Here is a 21,225-nt window from a genome sequence, read left to right as displayed (position 1 = left end):
CCCATCAGTTATTAAGATCTCTTTGCATGGTGTCAGCTTACACAAAGTGAGGCCTGCCTGTATTTGTAGATTACAAAAGATTTAACTGAGTTCTGAAAGCTTTGGCTGTTTGTTCTTCCCTGTTACAAGCCAATGTTTCTCATATATTTCAAACCCATGATTGGTCTATTGGTATTTTACCAGGTTGGGTAGATCATGCCCCCTCTTCAACTCCAGCGCCTGGCAACGCAGATCCTGTGCTCATCATCTTTGGCTGCTTTTGTGGATTTATTTTGATTGGGTTGGTTTTATACATCTCCTTGGCCATCAGAAAAAGAGTTCAGGAGACAAAGTTTGGGTAAGTCTCGCAGCTAAAAATGTTTGCCCACTGCTATTGACCAGGTTGTTATACCAAGTGATTATGCCTTCCCTGTTGGGCCAGCTGCTCACATTGCTCCCAGATGGCTGCCCTGCCTTATGCATACCCTGGGCTCAGGCAGCTTCCTGACTTAGGCCATGGCTTACAGAAGCAGCTGCCAGCAAAAGCCAGCCCTGAAAAGGGTTCCTTTACAGAGAAGAGTATCAGTAGGCCTTTGCTACTGAAACTGGGTTGCTGTTAAGTAAGGACTTTTATTAGAAGCCTTAAAAATAGGCCGAGGGCAGTAGCTCACACCTGTAATCCCAGCACTTCGGGAGGCCAAGGCGGGCGGATCACAAGGTCAGGAGATCGAGACCATCCTGGCTAACACGCTGAAACTCCGTCTCTATTAAAAATACAAAAAATTAGCTGGGTGTGGTGGTGGGCCCCTGTAGTCCCAGCTACTTGGGAGGCTGAGGCAGGAGAATGGTGTGAACCCAGGAGGCGGAGCTTGCAGTGAGCTGAGATCATGCCACTGCACTCTAGCCTGGGCAACAGAATGAGACTCCATCTCAAAAAAAAAAAAAAAAAAAATTATATATATATATATATATATATATATATATATATGTATATAGAGTATGTATGTATGTATTAAAGGCCTGCTAGGCACTGGGCACTGCAGTAGCCTGGAATACAGTGGTGAACAAAATCCTGCCCTCATGGGGTTCACAGTTCATGGGGAGTCAGGCAGTAGTCAAGCACTCACAGAATAGATTAAAAACGGCAACTGTAATAAATTCTATGTAAAGGGGTAAGAATGTGTCAGAAAAATTTAGCTGCGTTAAGAAAGTCAGGGAAGGCCTTCGTGCAGAAGTAGCTGACCCCAGAGCTAAGATCTGAAGAAAGAGCAGGGATTCATTAGATGAGACAGAAGAAGAGCATTCCAGCCAGAAAGAGCAGCACGTGCCACATTACCAAAAAGTGGGGCTGCTGAGCACAGCAAATATATTAACAAGGTTACAATACTATTTCAAATATTTAAAAATAAAACTATTTCCAGGAACCCTTAAGCTCAGCAGAAGCTTGAAACAAAGACTTGTAACAGGTTATTTTTATCTATGCCAAAGTCAGTTCCCATGGATCCTTACTACAAGATCTATTCATTTGTTCCTTTTGTAAAACCACTTTCCAGCTCATTTTTAAATGAAAATACTTTTATTTTTACTTATAAAAATAACATTATATTTTTTAAAAATCAGATTACGTAGAATAGTCAAAAGGAGAAAGTGAGACCCATCTCAGGCCCATGGATGGTCTTGGTTGCTGTTTTGGCATACATCTTTCCAAGTGCTTTGCTTTTTGTACATCAGTATTTGTTTTTAATTGTGTTATCGCTTTAAAATAACCTATGTACCTAAGGTAAATTGAGATTAAATCTGTAATCTAGACTTTCTAATTCTAATACTTTCCCACCAATTAGTCTAAAACAGTGACTAAATGGATTATTAAAATAGACTTCATTTTTTATTTTCAAAATTAATTCATTTTTTTGAGACAGGATCTTGCTCTGTCGTCCGGGCTGGAGTGTAGTGGTGCAGTCATGGCTCACTGCAGCCTCATCCTCCAGAACCCAAGTGATCCTCCCATCTCAGCCTCCCGATTAGCTGGGACCACAGTCGCACACCACCATTTCTGGCTAATTTTCTTACTTTTTGTAGAGATGAGGCAACTCACTTTGTTGCCCAGGCTGGTCTTGAATTCCTGGGCTCAAGTGATCCTCCTGCCTCAGCCTCCCGAAGTGCTGGGATTGCAGGCATGAATCACCACGCCCAGCCTTATTTTTTAGAACAGTTTTAATTTTACAGAAATATTGAGAAGATAGTACAGAGACTTCTCATATGCTCCATACCTAGTTTCCTCTATTATTAAGAGCTTACATTATTTGTGTCATGCGTGTCCATGTGAAGAGACCACCAACAGGCTTTGTGTGAGCAATAAAGCTTTTTTTTTTCTTTTTGAGGGGGACAGGGTCTTGCTCTATCACCCAGGCTGGAGTGCAGTAGCACTATCTCGGCTTACTGCAAGCTCCGCCTCCCAGGTACACGCCATTCTCCTGCCTCAGCCTCCCGAGTACCTGGGACTACAGGTACTTGCCATCATGCCTGGCTAATTTTTTGTATTTTTAGTAGAGACGGGGTTTCACCATGTTAACCAGGATGGTCTCGATCTCCTGACCTTGTGATCCGTCCGCCTTGGCCTCCCAAAGTGCTGGGATTACAGGCGTGAGCCACCGTGACTGGCCACAATAAAGCTTTTTAATCACCTGGGTGCAGGCGGGCTGAGTCCGAAAAAGGAGTCAGCAAAGGGTGGTGGAATTATTGTTAGTTCTTATAGGTTTGGGATAGGCGGTGGAGTTAGGACCAATTTTTTGTGGGCAGGGGGTGGATCTTGCAGAGTACATTCTCAAGAGTGGGGAGAGTATTACAAAGTACCTTCTTAAGGGTGGGGGAGAATATTACAAAGTACCTTCTCAAGGGTGGAGAGGGTGTATCGTACAAAGTATAGTCACAAGAATGGGGGAATATCACGAAATACCTTATCGCAAGGGCAGGGAGAGTGTATTGTCACAAAGTCAATTGATCAGTTAGGGTGGAGCAGGAACAAATCACAGTGGTGGAAGGTCATCAGTTAAGGCAGGAACTGGCTATTTTCACTTCTTTTGTGGATCTTTGGTTGCTTCAGGCCATCTGGATGTACACGTGCAGGTCACAGAGGAAATAATGGCTTAGCTTGGGCTCAGGGTCCTGACAATTAGTATAATACATTTGTTACAGTTAATGAGCCAATATTGATACATTGTCATTAGCTAACATCTCTACTTTGAGATTTCCTTAATTTTCACCTAATGTCCCTTTTCTGTTCTGGGATCCCATCCAGGACGCCACATTTTACAGTAGTCGTCACATCTCCTTAGGCTCCTCTTGGCTGTGGCCGTTTCTTAGACCTTTCTTTCTTGTCTTTGATGATCTTGCCAGTTTTCAGAAGTGTTAGTCGGGGGTTTTGTAGGATGCCCTCTGTTGCAATTTGTTCAATGTTTTGCTGATAATGAGCAGGGGTTATGGGTGATTGAGAGGAAGAGCCACAGAATTAAAGTGCCATTGTCATCACTTCTTATCAAGGGTGCATATTAACATGATTTTTCACTGCTGATGTTGACATTGATCACCTGGCGGAAGTAGTATTTGCTGGGTTTCTCTACTGTGAAGTTATTTTTTCTCACTTTCCCTACTGTTCTTTGGAAGCAAGTCCCTATGCAAGCCCATACTGACAGCGTAAGGATTTAACTCCCTCCACCCCTTACTAGCTACATAAAATATTTGGAATTCTTCACCACAGGAGATTGGTGTGTTTTCTTCCATTCATTCATTCAATCATATTTTCATAAGTATGGACTCATTGATATTCATTTTATACTCATAGTCTAGTATTACTTTAGTTTCTTGCTCAGATTGTTACAGCTTTGGCCACTGGGAGCTTGTCTGTTATTCTCTGTTCTTGATGGTACCTAGCTAGAGTAGTTTCAATATTGCCAAGTAAGTCTAAAATAAATCAAAGGAAAGAAACACATTTCTTCTAGGGGGAAAGTTTTTGTTGTAGAAGAGCCCGTTGAAAAGGTGAAGCTCTGTAGCATCCTTGTGGAATCAGCACCTGCCCCAGTAGCCCTGTTTTTATAGTGAAGTATCTTTGTTTTAATTCACCCAGGAATGCATTCACAGAGGAGGATTCTGAATTAGTAGTAAATTATATAGCAAAGAAGTCCTTCTGTCGGCGAGCCATTGAACTTACCTGTAAGTTGACTTTCATTTCTCTTTTTGGCAAAAGTTAAAATAGTTGAGAACAAAGAAAGAACAACAGACAGATTTCTAACAAAAGCCATAGGTGTCGAAGACGAATGGATATTTTTAATGTGCAAAATGTCTTTAAAAGCCGCAAGTAGATAGATATTGCTATGCACAGCTCTGCGGGCTAATTTACTGGAATCAGGAGCTTAACCTGGGGTTAAAAGGACTCATAATGTCATGAAATGTGGCAGAAAAGAGGAACCTTCTGGGGTGACAGAAGATGGGTAGAGGTCAGGGATTTAAAGAAAACTTATAACTAGCGGACATAGTCTCAAGCCTTATTTCCTGTTTTCCTGGCAACCAACTCCGAGGATGATTTGCCAACATGCTTTATAGTAATTATGGTTTGAGCTTTGCTGAATCAGAGAGTGGGGGCTTCTGGTTTAAACAGTGGAACTAAACAGATACTAGTGTTCCTGAATAATTTCAGAAAAAGTATAGAAAGAATATGCAGTTATTAACAAATTCATGCTTCTGGATGTTTGCCCCCAGTAAAGAAAATCTATGAAAATGACGGAATACAGGTTGCTATGAAATAGAAACTTGCTTGGTGTAGAATATTATTAGTTTCTTTACATTTCTAGTCTGTAAGTTTTGACTTTTAGATATCCTCAAATTTTTTTTAATTTAAAATTTTAAAATTTGTCATTTAGACCACTTTCTTTCCTTTATTGGAGAACCACTGGATAAAGTTTTTTCTCGGAGAACTAATGTGTCCTAATTATCCCCACTTTTTTTTGTGTTGTTGTTCTTTCAAGAGCTTGTTGATGCCTTAACTGTGGTCCAGACTGAATCATTTGCCAGGAGTTGTTGAACTGGTCTCCTTCTTCTGGTTAATTTCTCTTGTTGCCAACACAACACATCTATTATATACCTTACTATATTACATATTTTATTATAGAAAATCTTATTCTCCAATTCCTCAAAGTGCTCATTTTAGCCCTAGCTATGCTGTTATAATAAGGTTTCATATACAGTATGTAAAATAAGAGCTTGTTCTCTAGATGTTTTCTGTGGTTTGTGAGACTCCATCCATGGCATGGGAGGGTAGGGGAGGTGTGGTTCTTTTGTATACTGTAGTTAAGGGTATAATATTAATAGTAAAGAATTCACTAGAAAGTACCTATTGACTTACCTTCCTTACCCCTTTAAGTCAAAGGCAAACCACCCCTATGTGAATCTGATTGCCGGCTGCTGCTACCACACTACAGAAAGAGAAATACAGTTCTAATTTTTGTAATTCTTCAGAATTAACCTTGCCCTGAAGTATTCATTATACTTAGTTTAATCATAATAAAGTATGAAGTTTCATTACTGGCAATTTGGGGAGAGAAATAATAGATACAAAATGAGAAAAGGGGCTGGCCTTATTTATTTATTTATAAATAAGTAAATAAATAAGGAATGTTTATTTTATTATTATTATTATTATTATTATTATTATTATTATTATTATTTGAGACAGAGTCTCTCTCTGTCGCCCAGGCTGGAGTGCAGTGGCCGGATCTCAGCTCACTGCAAGCTCCGCCTCCCGGGTTTACGCCATTCTCCTGCCTCAGCCTCCCGAGTAGCTGGGACTACAGGCACCTGCCACCTCGCCCGGCTAGTTTTTTGTGTTTTTTTTAGTAGAGACGGGGTTTCACCGCGTTAGTCAGGATGGTCTCGATCTCCTGACCTCGTGATCCGCCCGTCTCGGCCTCCCAAAGTGCTGGGATTACAGGCTTGAACCACCACGTCCGGCAGCAATGTTTATTATACAGGACTTTATTTCATTTTAATTATCAAGTGAAAGAAAGCATACTGACAATTTTTATACATACTAAGCTACTCCTTTTTCAGTACATAGCTTGGGAGTCAGCGAGGAACTACAAAATAAACTAGAAGATGTTGTGATTGACAGGAATCTTCTAATTCTTGGAAAAATTCTGGGTGAAGGTAAGCAGTTTAAAGTAATTCTAATAAAATGTGGGATAAGAAGGTAAGCAGTTTAGAATAGTTCTTTAACATGTATTTATTAAATAAAATACCATCTTAGGACTCTGAGTTATACTATGGATAGTTATATTTTATTATTTAAAATGATAGACTATTGATTTTTGAAACTCAGATCTGGCAAATGAAAAGATTCTCTTCAATGCCTAGCACACACAGGTCCTTGAAAAATATTAATTTTCATTCTTCATTGAAAAGCATGTAATTCATTGATTAGTTTCCTACGTACTTTAAGATTATTCCTCTAGTTCTTAAGTTTATTGTTCTTGGCATCTTTCTAATTAGGAACAAAAATGAAAATACATATTTAACTTGTTGAGTTGTTCTTAGGATGAATGATAATGGTATTAAGATTTTGTGCTTTAGCTTCAATTGTATTTTTCATGTTCTCTTCTAAGTGTCTTGGATTGGTTATAATGCTTAATAAAGTGATGAGCAAAGGTAGGCCCAAGCCACCCAAGCTCGTGACAAGCAGGAGACTAGAGTGCGGTGCATTGCCCTGGTTTGCGATGCAGGTGGCCTGGGCCGGCTCTGCCTGGCTACCCATGGGTGAGATGCTCTCATACCACGTGAAGCCAGCAGCTCTGGCACTGTAGCATTTCTGTGGTCAGGGGAGAATTTGCACAGTGTCCATACAAAATTCTTTCACTTCACAGGAGAGTTTGGGTCTGTAATGGAAGGAAATCTTAAGCAGGAAGATGGGACCTCTCAGAAAGTGGCAGTGAAGACCATGAAGTGTGAGTTATGAATGATGAATCCCATTCTTTTGGGGTGGGCAGTTGCTTCAGTATTGGGTGCTCCATGAGGCCATATGTCACAATCTCAGTTGCCAGTGGGTCAGAAGGCAATGAGTAACACTGGTCACTGAGGGGGAATTACTATAATGAGCTCTTCATGAATACATTACATATTCTTTTGTGGGTTTTTTTTTTTTTTTTTTTGGAGACAGAGTCTTGCTTTGTCGCCCAGGCTGGAGTGCAGTGGTGCAATCTTGGCTCACTGCAAGCTCTGCCTTCCGGGTTCACACCATTCTCCTGCCTCAGCCTCCCAAGTAGCTGGGACTACAAGCGCCCGCCACCACGCCTGGCTAATTTTTGTACTTTTAGTAGAGACAGGGTTTCACCGTGTTAGCCAGGATGGTCTCGATCTCCTGACCTTGTGATCCGCCCACCTCAGCCTTCCAAAGTGCTGGATTACAGGCGTGAGCTACCGTGCCCGGCCTACATATTCTTTATACTCAAGGCAATAATACTTTTAAAATTTTTACTAACTCCTGCATGCCTATGCATACATACTCTCTGTCTTGCTCTCTCTTTCTCTCACTGTCTCTCTCTCTCACTCTCTCTCATCTAGTAGAGCTAACAGCTCCAAAGGAGAGCATGAATTGCTGAGGCAGTGGTGATCTGATGGCAACATCTGACCCCAGGGGTTGTTCTGGCCGACCTGTCTAGTGTGGTGGGGCCACTTCCTCGTTTGAGGATGATTGCATGGGCCCTGAGGAAGCTGTGGGCTGCCTGGAAAGTAAGTTCCCCAGAAAGAGGAGAAATACTTGGTCAAGGCATATGAAGAGTTGCTATCATAAGCTAGAACTTCCAAGCAAGATGGGAAGAGAGCCAGCAGTGGGGCAGGGAGGGTCTTGTAAATCATAGCCAAGAACCTGCTTTATCCTGCAAGGAGTAGAGCGCTATTAAGAGTCTTAACCAGCTGGGCGCGGTGGCCTGTAATCCCAGCACTTTGGGAGGCTGAGGCGGACGGATCACAAGGTCAGGAGTTTGAGAAGAGCCTGACCAACATGGTGAAACCCCGTCTCCACTAAAAATACAAAAATTAGCTGGGCATGGTGGCACGCACCTGTAATCCCAGGTGGCTGAGGCAGGAGAATCGCTTGAACTCAGGAGGCAGAGGTTGCAGTGAGCCTAGATCATGCCACTAGACTCCAGCCTGGGTGACAGAGTGAGACTCAAGTCTCAAACAAAAAAGAGTCTTAACCAAGTAAGAATAGAGCAGGTTACATTCCAGAAAGTTCATTTTGATATCACTGTGGAGGAGAACAAATTACAGTGTTGACAAAAATAGTGCTAGATGCACGTATGTTTATTGTAGCACTATTCACAATAGCAAAGACTTGGAATCAACCCAAATGTCCATCAGTGACAGACTGGATTAAGAAAATATGGCACCTATACACCATAGAATACTATGCAGCCATGAAAAAGGATGAGTTCGTGTCCTTCATAGAGACATGGATGCAACTGGAAACCATCATTCTCAGCAAACTATTGCAAGAACAGAAAACCAAATACTGCATGTTCTCACTCATAGGTGGGAATTGAACAATGAGATCACTTGGACACGGGAAGGGGAGCATCACACACCGGGGCCTATTGTTGGGAGGGGGGAGGGGGAGGGATAGCATTAGGAGATATACCTAATGCAAATGACGAGTTAATGGGTACAGCACACCAACATGGCACATGTATACATATGTAACAAACCTGCACGTTGTGCACATGTACCCTAGAACTTAAAGTATAATAATAAAAAAAAAATTTTTTTAAATAGTACTAGATTCCAGTTAGGACACTCTAAAATCTGTGCAGTCTAGGCCCTCTCAAATCCTTTTTGTTTTTTTTTTAATTGAGATGGAGTCTCACTGTGTCACACAGGCTGGTGTACAGTGGCACCATCTTGGCTTACTGCAACCTCCACCTCCTGGGTTCAAGTGATCCTCTCACCTCAGTCTCCTGAGTATCTGGGATTACAGGTACCCACCAACACACCTGGCTAAATTTTTGAATTTTTAGTGAAGATGGGGTTTCTCCATGTTGGCCCGGCTGGTCTCGAACTCCTGACCTCAAATGATCCACCTGCCTCAGCCCCCCAAAGTTCTGGGATAACAGGCGTGAGCCACCGCACCCGTCCCAAAATCTATATAGGTAAGGAAACTATAGTGACTTGCTGACTTGTCTAATTGAAATAGCTAGAAAGGGGCAAGTTGTGCTGGGCTTCTTCATTACCATAAGATGACCAGATTTCACTGGCAGAGCAACATAGCATTTCCTCTCCGTGTCCTTCTCCCAGGAAGGACACACAGCTAAGTGTGATTCTATGGGTTTCTGGCTGGTCATGGCCTATCACTGGGGAACTTAGAAAATAGACCATGGTCATATGGCATTTCACTCACAGTCTTCATCACGAATCATGGATGGAGATTATTTGGTGCTCAGTTTGTCAACATTCTTGGTGTTGCTTCCTTATTAACCCCTTGTACCTATTCAATACTATTTTTGATCAGGGAATAAAGTAAAGTTGGATTCTTCCTAAAATTTAAATCCACTAGTTACTGGACATTAAAGCATAAGTTAGATTATAAGCATGTTCTGAGACTCTTAAATGAAAAGACTGAAGTTTATTTATTTTTTTCTTTTTGAGACAGAGTATTGCTGTGTCGCCTACGCTGGAGTGCAGTGGCATGATCTTGGCTCACTGCAATCTCTGCCTCTGGGTTCAAGGAATTCTTCCACCTCAGCCTCCCGAGTAGCTGGGATTACAGGCATGCACCACCATGTCTGGTTAATTTTTGTATTTTTTGTAGAGATGGGATTTCACCATGTTGGCCAGGCTGGTCTTGAACTCTTGGCCTCAAGTAATCTGCCCACTTTGGCCTCCCAAAGTGCTGGGATTACAGGTGTGAGCCACCGCGCCTGGCCTGGAGGCTGAAGTTTAATTCAGTTATGAAAAGGAACCACAATAACCAACAAGCCACATGAACCAGTGCTTTTTGCTTTTTAAGTAGACCGTAATGGCTAATATTTATGTGATACTCACTGTTAGCCAAAGGGCATTGCAGTTATTCCCGCATTTCTGAAAAGGAGGTTCAGGAACTAGCCCCCAGAAACTAAAGCACCCTAAAGTCAGAATACTCACTGGAGCTGAATCAAGCAGTAAGCCATATTCTGCACCATTCCTGCTCTTCTGTGATTTTGTTTGAGCCTCACAGTGTGTCTGCAGGGAATCCTTCCATAATCCCTATTTAGGTTTATAGGCAGGCATATTAGGACGCCTGGTGGGAGGAGCTGGGCCTGGAACCCCCTTTTTCTCTGGCTTGGCTCTGCAGTTATTTAATTTCATTAGGGTAACTTGCATAGGGATTACATCCCTGCTAATTGTCGTAGATTGAGAGAATGATCTCTAGTTTCAAAATCTCCAGGCTCAGCTACGTTTACTTGCAGGTTGGACCCCCCAGGGAGGAGTCTGCAGGCAGAGCCCTGCACCCCTATTCCCCCACCTGGTTGTTTGCAGCAAAAGGAATAGGTGAGGGCAAATTTTTGCAGATGTATAGTTTTTTTGTTTTTTAATTAGAAAAATTTTTGAATTTTTCTAAATTTGCTTCGTAGAAAGAAGAGTAATATATATTAAGCCAATAGGATGGTACAGACACTGCATTAGATGCCCTCATGTATGATTTTAATCAGTATTTGTACACTGTTAATGCAAATTCCCGAAGGCAAGCCTGACTTTTTGTTTTATTTATTTGTTTTTAATTGGGGCAACATATACATAATGTAAAATTTACCATCTTAACCATTTTAAGTATACAGTTCAGTGGTATTAAGAGCCATATTTATAATGTTATACAACCATCACTACCATCCATCTCTTAAACTTTTCTTTTCTTTTTTTTTTTTTTTTGTTGAGACAGAATCTCACTCTGTCGCCCAGGCTGGAGTGCAGTGGCGCAATCTCTGCTCACTGCAAGCTCCGCCTCCCGGGTTCATGCCGTTCTCCTGCCTCAGCCTCCCAAGTAGCTGGGATTACAGGCGCCCACCACCACACCCGGCTAATTTTTTGTATTTTTAGTAGAGACGGGGTTTCACCGTGTTAGCCAGGATGGTCTCGATCTCCTGACCTCGTGATTCACCCGCCTTGGCCTCCCAAAGTGCTGGGATTACAGGCGTGAGCCACTGCGCCTGGCCCCAAAACTTTTCATCTTGCAAAACTGAAACTCTACACCTACCGAACAATGACTCCCCACTGCCCTCTCCCCCCAGCCCTAGCAAGCACTATTCTATTCTCTGTCTCTGATTTTGACTCTCTAGGTACTTCATACAATATTCATCCTTTTGTGACTGGCTTATTTCACTTAGCATAATACAGAATTTTAAATGTCTCTCTTAAGCCAATTTAATTTTAAAAACGTGGTGTAAAAATGCATCCGGCTCATAAGGTGTGGTTGAGCAACCAGACTTGCAGGACATACACCAACAGAAAGGGAGAGGTGTGGGGTTCTTTCTTTTTTAAAAAAACAGGCTGGGCACGGAGGCTCATGCCTGTAATCCCAGCACTTTGGGAGGCTGAGGTGGGCAGATCATGAGGTCAGGAACTCGAGACCATCTTGCTTGGTTAACACGGTGAAACCCCATCTCTACTAAAAAAAAAAAAATTAGCCGGGTGTGGTGGCAGGTGCCTGTAGTCCCAGCTACTTGGGAGGCTGAGGCAGGAGAATGGCGTGAACCTGGGAGGTGGAGCCGAGATCCTGCCACTGCACTCCAGCCTGGGGGACACAGCAAGACTCGGTCTCAAAAAAAAAAAGCAAATATAATTGCAACAGATCAGTTAGAATTGTTCTTGGTTTTGGGGTTGGGTTTTTCTTTTTTTTCTGGAATTTTTTTTCTTTACCATTAGACTTTAACTTTTTAGAGCAGTTTCAGGTTTGCAGAAAAGTTGGGCAGAAAGTACAGAGAATGTCCATAGGTCCCCTCCTGACACACACAATCTCTCCTATTATTAATGTCTTTTATAACTGAGCTGCATTTTTTGCAATTGATGAACCCATACTGATACATTATTATTAACCAGAGTCCATATTTTACATTAGGGGTCACTCTTGGTGTTGTACAACTCTGTGGGTTTTGACAAATGTGTAGTGTCATGCATCCACCACTACAGTATCTTACAGAATTATTTCTTGGCCCTAAAAGTCCCCTGTGCTTTGCCTGTTTGCCCCCGTCTTCTCTCCCCTACCCCTACTAGCCCCTGACAACCACCCATCTGTTTCCTGTCTCTATAGTTTCATCTCTTCCTGGCCTAGATTTTAGCGAACAGAATTGCTGTTGCCCACCCCTCCCCTTAATTGAGTGAATTATCCATACTTAACCTTTTCTTTTTTCTCCTTTAGTGGACAACTTTTCACAGCGGGAGATCGAGGAGTTTCTCAGTGAGGCAGCGTGCATGAAAGACTTCAGCCACCCAAATGTCATTCGACTTCTAGGTACTTCTGAGAAATGTGGGAGTGGGTGGCCAAGGGGCTCTGCTGATCTGCTCTGTGCCAAATGGAAAGATCTCTGGTGTAGATACGTTTACACTTTGTATAACCCCAACATAACCTATAACATTGAGGTTTTTACCCAGACTTCTCTTCACAATGATGTTTTCTGAGGCTGATAGTAATCATGAGCTTGCATTTTCTGGACACTGATGGGCTCAGGAATGATTTGAGTTTTCCACAGAATTCTGGAGAGTATGAATTAAATTGTCCTCGATTACTCAAAGGCAAGACACAGAGGTGGCCGTGTTGTAATTTTTATTAATTTAAGGTTATACATGAGTTAGACAGCAGTGGGATAAAGCTGAAAAAGTAGACAAATTCCACAGGTTATCTTTGAGAAATAATTTATTAACCTATTTGAAAGTACTGATTTCCGGCCAGGCACGGTGGCTCACGCCTGTAATCCCAGCTACTCGGGAGACTGAGGCAGGAGAATCGCTGGAACCCAGGAGGTGGAAGTTGCAGTGAGCCAAGATCGCACCATTGCACTCCAGCCTGGGGGACAAGAGGGACACTTTGTCTAAAAAAAAAAGAAAGTACTGATTTCTTAAGATTATGGTACATTGATGATTTCATGGAATATGATTTAGCAGTTCCATAGAATGTGATTTAATGTAATTTGGCTTTGCAGCTCCATTACCCAAAAATTACAAAAGAGGAGATTAAGTATGGAATGGATGCTGTGTAAGTGCTTCTGTCCCAAGAGAGAAGAGTAACCTGGAAATAATTGAATTTTCTGCTAGCCTTGGTTTTTTGTTTTTGCTTTGCCGTCCTGTGACTGGATACACGCTAAATTCTTTTGAGATCTTTCAAAGTTTTATATGATTGACACTGCAGAGAGATGTGAAAATCAATGTTTGTATACAGAATTATGTCAAATACACTACTGTTATTCATTCACTGCTATTGGCTTTAGCCGACTATGAGAACAATCTCACTTTGTGATCACACCACAGAGTGCAGGAGCTTTGCAAGCCTGGGATCGGGTGACAGCCTCTGGCTCTCAGATTCCATGACAAATGATATTGTAGCTTCTCCTTTACAAAACTGTTAAAATTCAGGAATGTGAATTTTACCTACAGCCCTTCAAAGTTATTTTACTAGTTTAAGCATTTGCAGTGGACTTTTTCACATGATTAAATATCTATCACAAGAAACTCGTTTGCCCTTAAATCTTGTGGGGTCACTACCCCTCAGACTCAGTCTAACAGGAATTCCTGGCTTTCTAGATGGCTATAGTTGTTACCGTTTGATTTGTGAGAGCCCTCATGCCCTCATTAATCTGAAAGGGGGAAAAAAAAAGTAGTGGACCCTGTGTGTGTTCCATTTTCTAGAACAGAGTGTGAGTAAGGAGCTCTTGGGTTTTTTACACCGTTAACTTGGTAACACGTGGCTTCAGTTTGGCCAGTGGTCCTGCAGGGCTTTTCTGGTCACAGTAACAAGGGCTCTTTGTCATTGATGCTGTGTTTGTAATTTCAGGTGTATGTATAGAAATGAGCTCTCAAGGCATCCCAAAGCCCATGGTAATTTTACCCTTCATGAAATACGGGGACCTGCATACTTACTTACTTTATTCCCGATTGGAGACAGGACCAAAGGTAATGATCTCCTTGTGTTACGCCTGAACGCTTCTCAGGGCTTATGTGACTGAGTCAGGACAACCAAATCGTCTAACCTTGAAAGTGAAGACAGGAAGGAGAGGACACTGATCTTTGTTCAGTGCTCCCTGTGTGTCCAGGGGTTGAAATGTGGGGTCTATCCTCACAGCAGGCCTGCTCCAGCTATTATTATCCTGCTTTATAGTGGGGTAAGTGGCTGTGTGCACAGTCTTATGGACAAAGCTTTACCAACTTGAGTTGGGTGGCCCAGGCTCCTGATTCTGCACTTCACACCCCTCATGGCCGCATACTCCCCAGAGCTCGCAGACCAAGGGAAGGCCATTGAAGATGGCTCTCCTAAAAGAAATTTTACAGAGCTCATTCTGGATTTCAACCTTTGAAGAAGTGTTGGTGACCCAAGAGGACTGCACAACCGATGTTCTGAAAAACGTTTGTAACATTTTACTCCCTACGTTGACTTACCCACCGTGAGTACTGTGAAGCCCTGGAAATGTTGGATGTAGCTGTAGAGGCAGTTATAGATCATCTAGGAAATTTAGGACCCACGGGCACGCCCGCCTTTCTTCAGGGTCAATTTTCAGTATTGACTTCGCGGGTTGTAGCGTTAAGGAATCATAGCCACTGGGGACGTTGTGTCTTTCATTTCCTAGGCCTCCTTATCTGAAACAAAACCAGTATCCTCCTGTTACGTTTTGTGGACAAACGGTGGACTGCGAGCAGGCAGTGTGTGTGTGTCCTGACTACGTGCCTGGCTAAGCAGGACGCCCTTCCTGCCTTGCACGCACCTTCTCGGTCTGCTGCAAAAGGCAGCGATCCTGCAGGGCTCTGGTTGGGACGCATGTGGGAACAGGGTGTGGCTGGCCTCTGTCAATAGTCATTCTCTGACAGGGCAAAAGGGCAAAAGTCACTCCAGATCATCACTGCCCTTAATCACAGCCGTAAGAAACCACAGGTCCTGGGAAGGAACCGCACCACCCAGTCTACACCTTGGCATTCTCAGACACACCCCACCTTTGTCCCTTTAGCTGCCATCAGTAACAGGACCGCTGAGTGCAGTAGGGCGGTTAGGAACAACTGCTTCCTTCACTGCATCAGCAATGGCTGCGGGAAAGAATTCTTGCTGCTCTTACTTGATGGTCTGATGAGTCCACAGGATGAAAGTGCAAGGAAATTAGTTCTTAGGGACCATGAAAACTCACTCCCACCGGCTCTGCAAACAAAACACAGAGGGGAAAATGTCCCAGGCAGCACCGGTGTGGTGGAGTTCCGCACACTCCAATGTATCTACAAACCTGGGGTGACAGTGGCCTAGGGTCAGCCAGGTCACTTTTCCAAGTGAAGCGGTGCCATGGGACTCACTCACAAACTCTTAACCAAAGAAGGTTTATTAAGTTCTGCCCAGGTGCAGTGGCTCACGCCTATAATCCCAGCACATTGGGAGGCCGAGGTGGGCAGATCACTTGAGGTCAGTTCAAGACCAGCCTGACCAACATGGTGAAACCCCATCTCTAATGAAAAAATACAAAAATTAGCCAGGTGTGGTGGCAGGCACCGGTAATCCCAGCTACTTGTGAGGCTGAAGCAGGAGAATCACTTGAACTAGGAAGGCGGAGGTTGCAGTGAGCCGAGATCGTGCCACTGCACTGCAGCCTGGGTGACAGAGTGAGACTCCATCTGAAAAAAATAAAAAAAGAAGGTTTATTAAGTTCATTAGTTCACGCTGTGAACAAGTGCTGACTCTGAGGTGGGCACTGAGCTCTGAGGACACTGGAGGGAACATGACAGATGTGGTTCCTGCCCCATGGAGCTGACCTGCTGGTGGTGAGTGAGGGGAGAACAGGAGACAGACAATTGGTTATTCACAGTGAGGGAGCTGTGGGCACCAGGAGCACAGGGGCTCAAATGCCCAGTGGGCCAGGCAGAGCCCAGCGGGGGCATAGGGGCAGAAAGTGTGCAAGGTAACTAGACTTGGGGGTGTGGTGTCTGCGCACAGATACAGAACCTCATGGTGGCAGGACCAGGACTTGTTTGTTTCAGTAACCTGGAGAATGTTGGCAGATAGATCAGAGATGGTGATTGGAATATGCTGTGGGTTCTGCCGCTTAGAAGGAGGGATTGCTGCAGAGAAATGTGAGTTCCCTTTCCCCCCACCCCCCGCACCCAGTCATTGAGCATCTTCTTGTCAGTGAAGCCACATTCCTTCTGAAAGACGTTTGGGCCCCGTGTGCTGTCAGAGAAGCTTCTGGTTTTTGGAGTCCCCTCTTTTTGGCTTGTTCATTATAACATCTCTGGATGCAGGGTGCCTTTCAGTTCCCCGGTGGAGGCTGCATGGAGTTGCTTTCTAGTTGTTCACTGAGGGTCAACTTGCTCACTCCATTCATCTTCTCTTTATCATGAGTCTATCCATCCTCAGGATCAGAAGACGTGTTGGGAATTGGTAGACCCGCATGCTTGCCTCAGCAGTGCCCCTAAGAGGGGCAGCAACCCCTGCCCTGAATCCTTCCAGCACAGAGAAACTAGAGAGAAGCAGAACCTCAGACTGAAGTGCACTGACCTGCAGTAACTTATGAACTTAATAACCACAGGTCACAGGTGACTGATAGAGTTATAGTGAGCCATGATGACAAGAATGACAACTGAGGGCCTTCCTGGGGGAAGTCGGCTTAGAAAAACGCTAGTCCTCATCCCAAGAGACAGGTCAATGTGTAGAAACAGCCCTTTATTTAAAATTTGGGAAAGCTGAAACAAACAGGCAAAAATGTGAGATACAATTTAGGGTCAGCACGTGCTGCAGCCTGCTGTTCCACTTCCAGCTGACATTCTTGGTATCTTCTGCCTGTGTGTGATGGAGGGGAGGGGACTTTTGCTTTTTTTCCCCCCTTTTACTCTTTCTCTTCTTCCTAGGGACAGTCTAAGTGACCAGGAGAGTGGCCCCCTTTCTTTTTTCCAGGTCCCCCCTGGCCCCATGCCCACACGTACTCCTGTTCTCTTCCATGAGAATGCACTTGTCCTTCACCAGCATGAGTACTAACCGTAGAGACAGGAAGCTGTTAAAAAATCACCAAGACTCTTCCAAAGAGGTGAGGGGCCTAGTCCAACACAGAAAATGTTATAGACAGGGCTGAGTATTTTCCTCCTCTTTTACCCCCAAAAAGAAAGATGATTGCATTATAGGAAGTCTATAAGGGATTAAAAAATTACCCACAATTCCCAACACCTTAGTACAATTGTTGGTGATTTCAGACATTCACCTCTCATTGTTCACTCCATGCCTACATTTCTGATGGCCTTCACGTCACTACATACACTCCTGCCCCTGGGATGACAGTGGCTAACCTTTCTCAAGCATGTAGCATAGGCCAGCCTGTATTTTGTATGTATTAATGCACCAATGGCAAACAACCCTAGAAAGTAGTTACTAGTGGAATCTAAGTTGAGGAAACTGAGGCACGGAGGGCCATGGTGAAAGCAGGATTGGCCCCCAGGCTGCACACTGTGTGCCTTCAATGCTCTTCTGACTGCTCCATTCTGTGTGCACCCCTCCCCAGCAGGGCAGCGCCCAGAAAGATCCCTGTGAGTGGTGGCACCACATCTTCTTCAGTGGCTTTTGTTTCATGTTGATGGGTGATTTTACTTACATTTAATTTATGGTGTGTTGTATAATTGTGTGTGTGTGTGTGTGTGTGTGAGAGAGAGAGAGAGAGAGAGAGAGAGAGAGAGAGATGGAGTTTTGCTCTTGTTGCCCAGGCTGGAGTGCAATGGCACAATCTCAGCTCACCACAACCTCCGCCTCCTGGGTTCGAGTGATTCTCCTGCCTTAGCCTCCCGAGTAGCTGGGATTACAGGCATGTGCTACCATGCCCGGCAAATTTTGTATTTTTGGTAGAGACAGGTTTCTCCATGTTGGTCAGACTGATCTCAAACTCCCCAACCTCAGGTGCTCCACCCGTCTTGGCCTCCCAAAGTGCTGGGATTACAGGCCACCACGCCTAGCTGGTACGTTGTACAATTTTTCTAATAATTTAGTGCGGGTCTGGGAATTTCATGTTATTGTACAAGAGAGCATTTTGTAGCAAAAAGATTAAAAATACACAGGGCTATTTGGTGGCCCAAAATTGCCTATCTTTTTTTTTTTTTTTGAGATGGAGTCTCGCTCTGTCGCCTAGGCTGGAGTGCAGTGGCCGGATCTCAGCTCACTGCAAGCTCTGCCTCCCGGGTTTATGCCATTCTCCTGCCTCAGCCTCCCGAGTAGCTGGGACTACAGGCGCCCGCCACCTTGCCTGGCTAGTTTTTTGTACTTTTTTTAGTAGAGACGGGGTTTCACCATGTTAGCCAGGATGGTCTCGAGCTCCTGACATCGTGATCTGCCCGTCTCGGCCTCCCAAAGTGCTGGGATTATAGGCTTGAGCCACTGCGCCCGGCCAAAATTGCCTGTCTTTATTTGTGAAGCTTAACTCTCCTCCTTGTTTTGGACCCCTATGTAAATATGGTGAGCCTCATATTGGATCTCTTTCTTGAATCTTTATAGAGGAGAAATAGAGGAACAATTTATATTCTTTTAAATTATCATACAGTAAAATTGACCTGTTTTCCCTTTTTGTTACATAAGTCTAGGAATTTTAACACTTATATAGTTTAATGTACCCATAATCCTAATCAGGATATGGAACAGTTCTATCACCCAACAAAATTCCCTCCTGCTACACCTGTATAACACCTTCTACCCCCATGACTGACCCATGGTAACCACTCATCTTTTTTCTCCCCTGATAGTTTTGTCTATTCAAGAATGTTATATAAATGGAGTCATATGTGTATAACTTTTTTTTTTCTTTTTCCTTTTTGAGACAGAGTCTTGCTCTGTCACGCAGGCTGGAGTGCAAGGGCGCAATCTCGGCTCACCGCCACCTCCGCCTCCTGGGTTCAGGTGATTCTCCTGCCTTAGCCTCCTGAGTATCTGGGACTATAGGCGCCAGGCCAATTTTTTTTGTATTTGTTCTAGAGATGGGGTTTCACCATGTTGGTCAGGCTGGTCTCAAACTCCTGACCTTAAGTGATCCACCCACCTCAGCCTCCCAAGGTGCTGAGATTACAGGTGTAAGCCACTGCACCCAGCCAGTTTATAACCTTTTGAGACTGGCTTTCTTCACTTAGCATTATTTCTTTGAAATCCAGCCAAGAGGTGTATATCAATAGTTCATTCCTTCTTTATTGCTGTGTAGTATTCCATTGTATGCTTATACCACAGTTTATCTGTTGACCTGTTTAGAGACATATGGGTTGTTTCTAGGTTTTAGCAATCATGAATGAGGGTGCTGTAGAATTCATATAAAGATTTTTGGATGAAGTCTTCATTTTTCTAAAGTAAATGCCCAAGAGTAGGTTGCTGGGTCATATGGTAAGTGCATATTTAACCTTATCAGAAACTGTTTTCCAGAGTGGCCCTTCCATTTTAACATTCTCACCAGCAGTGTGTGAAAAATGCAGTACTCCTTATTCTTATTAAGACTTGGTATTTTTGGTGGCTTTTCTGGTTTTTGCTTATAGCTGTCCTGATTGATGTAGAGTGATATCTCATCGTGGTTTTTATTTGCATTTCCTGAATGACTAATGATGTTGAGCATCTTGCCATGTGCTTATTTGCCATCCTTATATCCTCTTTGATGAGTGTCTGCTGTTCAAGTATTTTGTTCATTTTTTAATTGAGTTGTTGATTTTCTTATTGTCAAATTTTGAGAGTTCTTTATATATTCCAGATACAATTCTTTTGCTGGATATGTGATTTTCAGAGCTTGTTTTCCAGGTTTGTAGCTTGTCATTGCATTCTCTTAACACAGTCAAAAAAACAAAAATTTTAATAAAGCCCAATTTATCAGTTTTATTTTTTAATGAATCATGTTTTTGCTCTCTTGTCTAAGAACTCTTTGCCTAACCTCTAGTAAAAAGATTTTCTCCTATTTCTTTTCTAAAGATAGTGTGGTTTTACATTTTACATTTAAGTATATGACCAATTCTGAGTTATTTTTTGTATAGAGTTTGAGATTTAGTTTAAGGTTTGCTTTTTTTGCATATAGATGACCAATAGCATTTGTGAAAAGACTGTCCTTAATCCATTGAGTTGCTTTTGTATCTTTGTCTAAAAGTAGTTGGTTGTACATTTCTGAGTCCTGTGTTCTGTTTCATTAGACTGTGTTCCCATCCTTTGCCCCTACCACATTGTCTTGATTACTGAAGCTTTGTCATAAATCTTAAAATCACCCACTGTGATTCCTCCTACTTTGTTCTACTTTTTCAGAATTGTTTTAACTATTTTCGTTTCATTGCCCGTCCATTGAAACTTTAGAATCAGCTTATCTGTGTCTGGCAAAAGTTCTGCTGTAATCTTATATCCTTTTGAACAAAATAACAAGTAAGGGAAACAAGTACATAGACTTTACTGACTGATGAATAGTTTCCATTTGCAAAAAAATACAAGTGTATTTTCAATGATGGAAAATAACTTTCAAGTATTAAAAAGATAAAAAGGAATGTAGTTTCCTATTTTGTTACTTAGTAGCCACAGATAAGATGGAAGACACAAAGTGCACAGACAAACAGAAAAATCAAGCTTTTATTCAGATCTTTTCTTTGCTGCCTGGAACAAATATCTTATGTTCCTGCTAGAGCGGCCCGAGACTATTATCGGTGTATTTGATACTGTGATGGCCCAATATCAGTGTATTTAAACGTGCTTCTCTAGGAGGGCTTGGGTGCTGGACCCATAGTGCCACTCTACCCAGGGCAGACATCACCGCTGGAGCTGTGCAGGGCAGACAGACAGATGATGAGACATGACCCCAGGTCTCATGGAGATCGATAGTACAAAGGGAGATAGTCTGTAATAACATATGCATCACACAGCGATGTGAGCAGCCTGCTAGAGTTTCAGGGAAGAAATGAGTTCTGACTGGAGAAATGTTTAAAATATTCCACACTGCTGACCGGGCGTGGTGGCTCATGCTTGTAAGCCACCTTTAGGACGCCAAAGGTGGGTGGATCACCTGA

At 43.1% G+C, this 21,225-nt stretch overlaps 1 protein-coding gene across 1 annotated transcript in view; it reads left to right on the top strand.

Annotated features, from left to right (window-relative positions):
* Positions 1-21,225, top strand: part of MERTK (MER proto-oncogene, tyrosine kinase) — a 131,377-nt gene that overhangs the window by 94,849 nt on the left and 15,303 nt on the right. The window contains exons 10-15 of the mRNA XM_026449785.2: positions 184-337; positions 4,103-4,188; positions 6,082-6,177; positions 6,891-6,971; positions 12,413-12,505; positions 14,042-14,160. Of these exons, the coding sequence (XP_026305570.1) occupies positions 184-337; positions 4,103-4,188; positions 6,082-6,177; positions 6,891-6,971; positions 12,413-12,505; positions 14,042-14,160 (629 nt within the window). The remainder of the gene's footprint in view (positions 1-183; positions 338-4,102; positions 4,189-6,081; positions 6,178-6,890; positions 6,972-12,412; positions 12,506-14,041; positions 14,161-21,225) is intronic.

The sequence above is a fragment of the Piliocolobus tephrosceles genome, chromosome 15 (assembly GCF_002776525.5).
Source record: "Piliocolobus tephrosceles isolate RC106 chromosome 15, ASM277652v3, whole genome shotgun sequence".
In the NCBI taxonomy this organism is placed as follows: domain Eukaryota; kingdom Metazoa; phylum Chordata; class Mammalia; order Primates; family Cercopithecidae; genus Piliocolobus; species Piliocolobus tephrosceles.
Note: the sequence above shows the minus strand (reverse complement) of the source record. Positions and strands in the feature narration are given on the sequence as shown.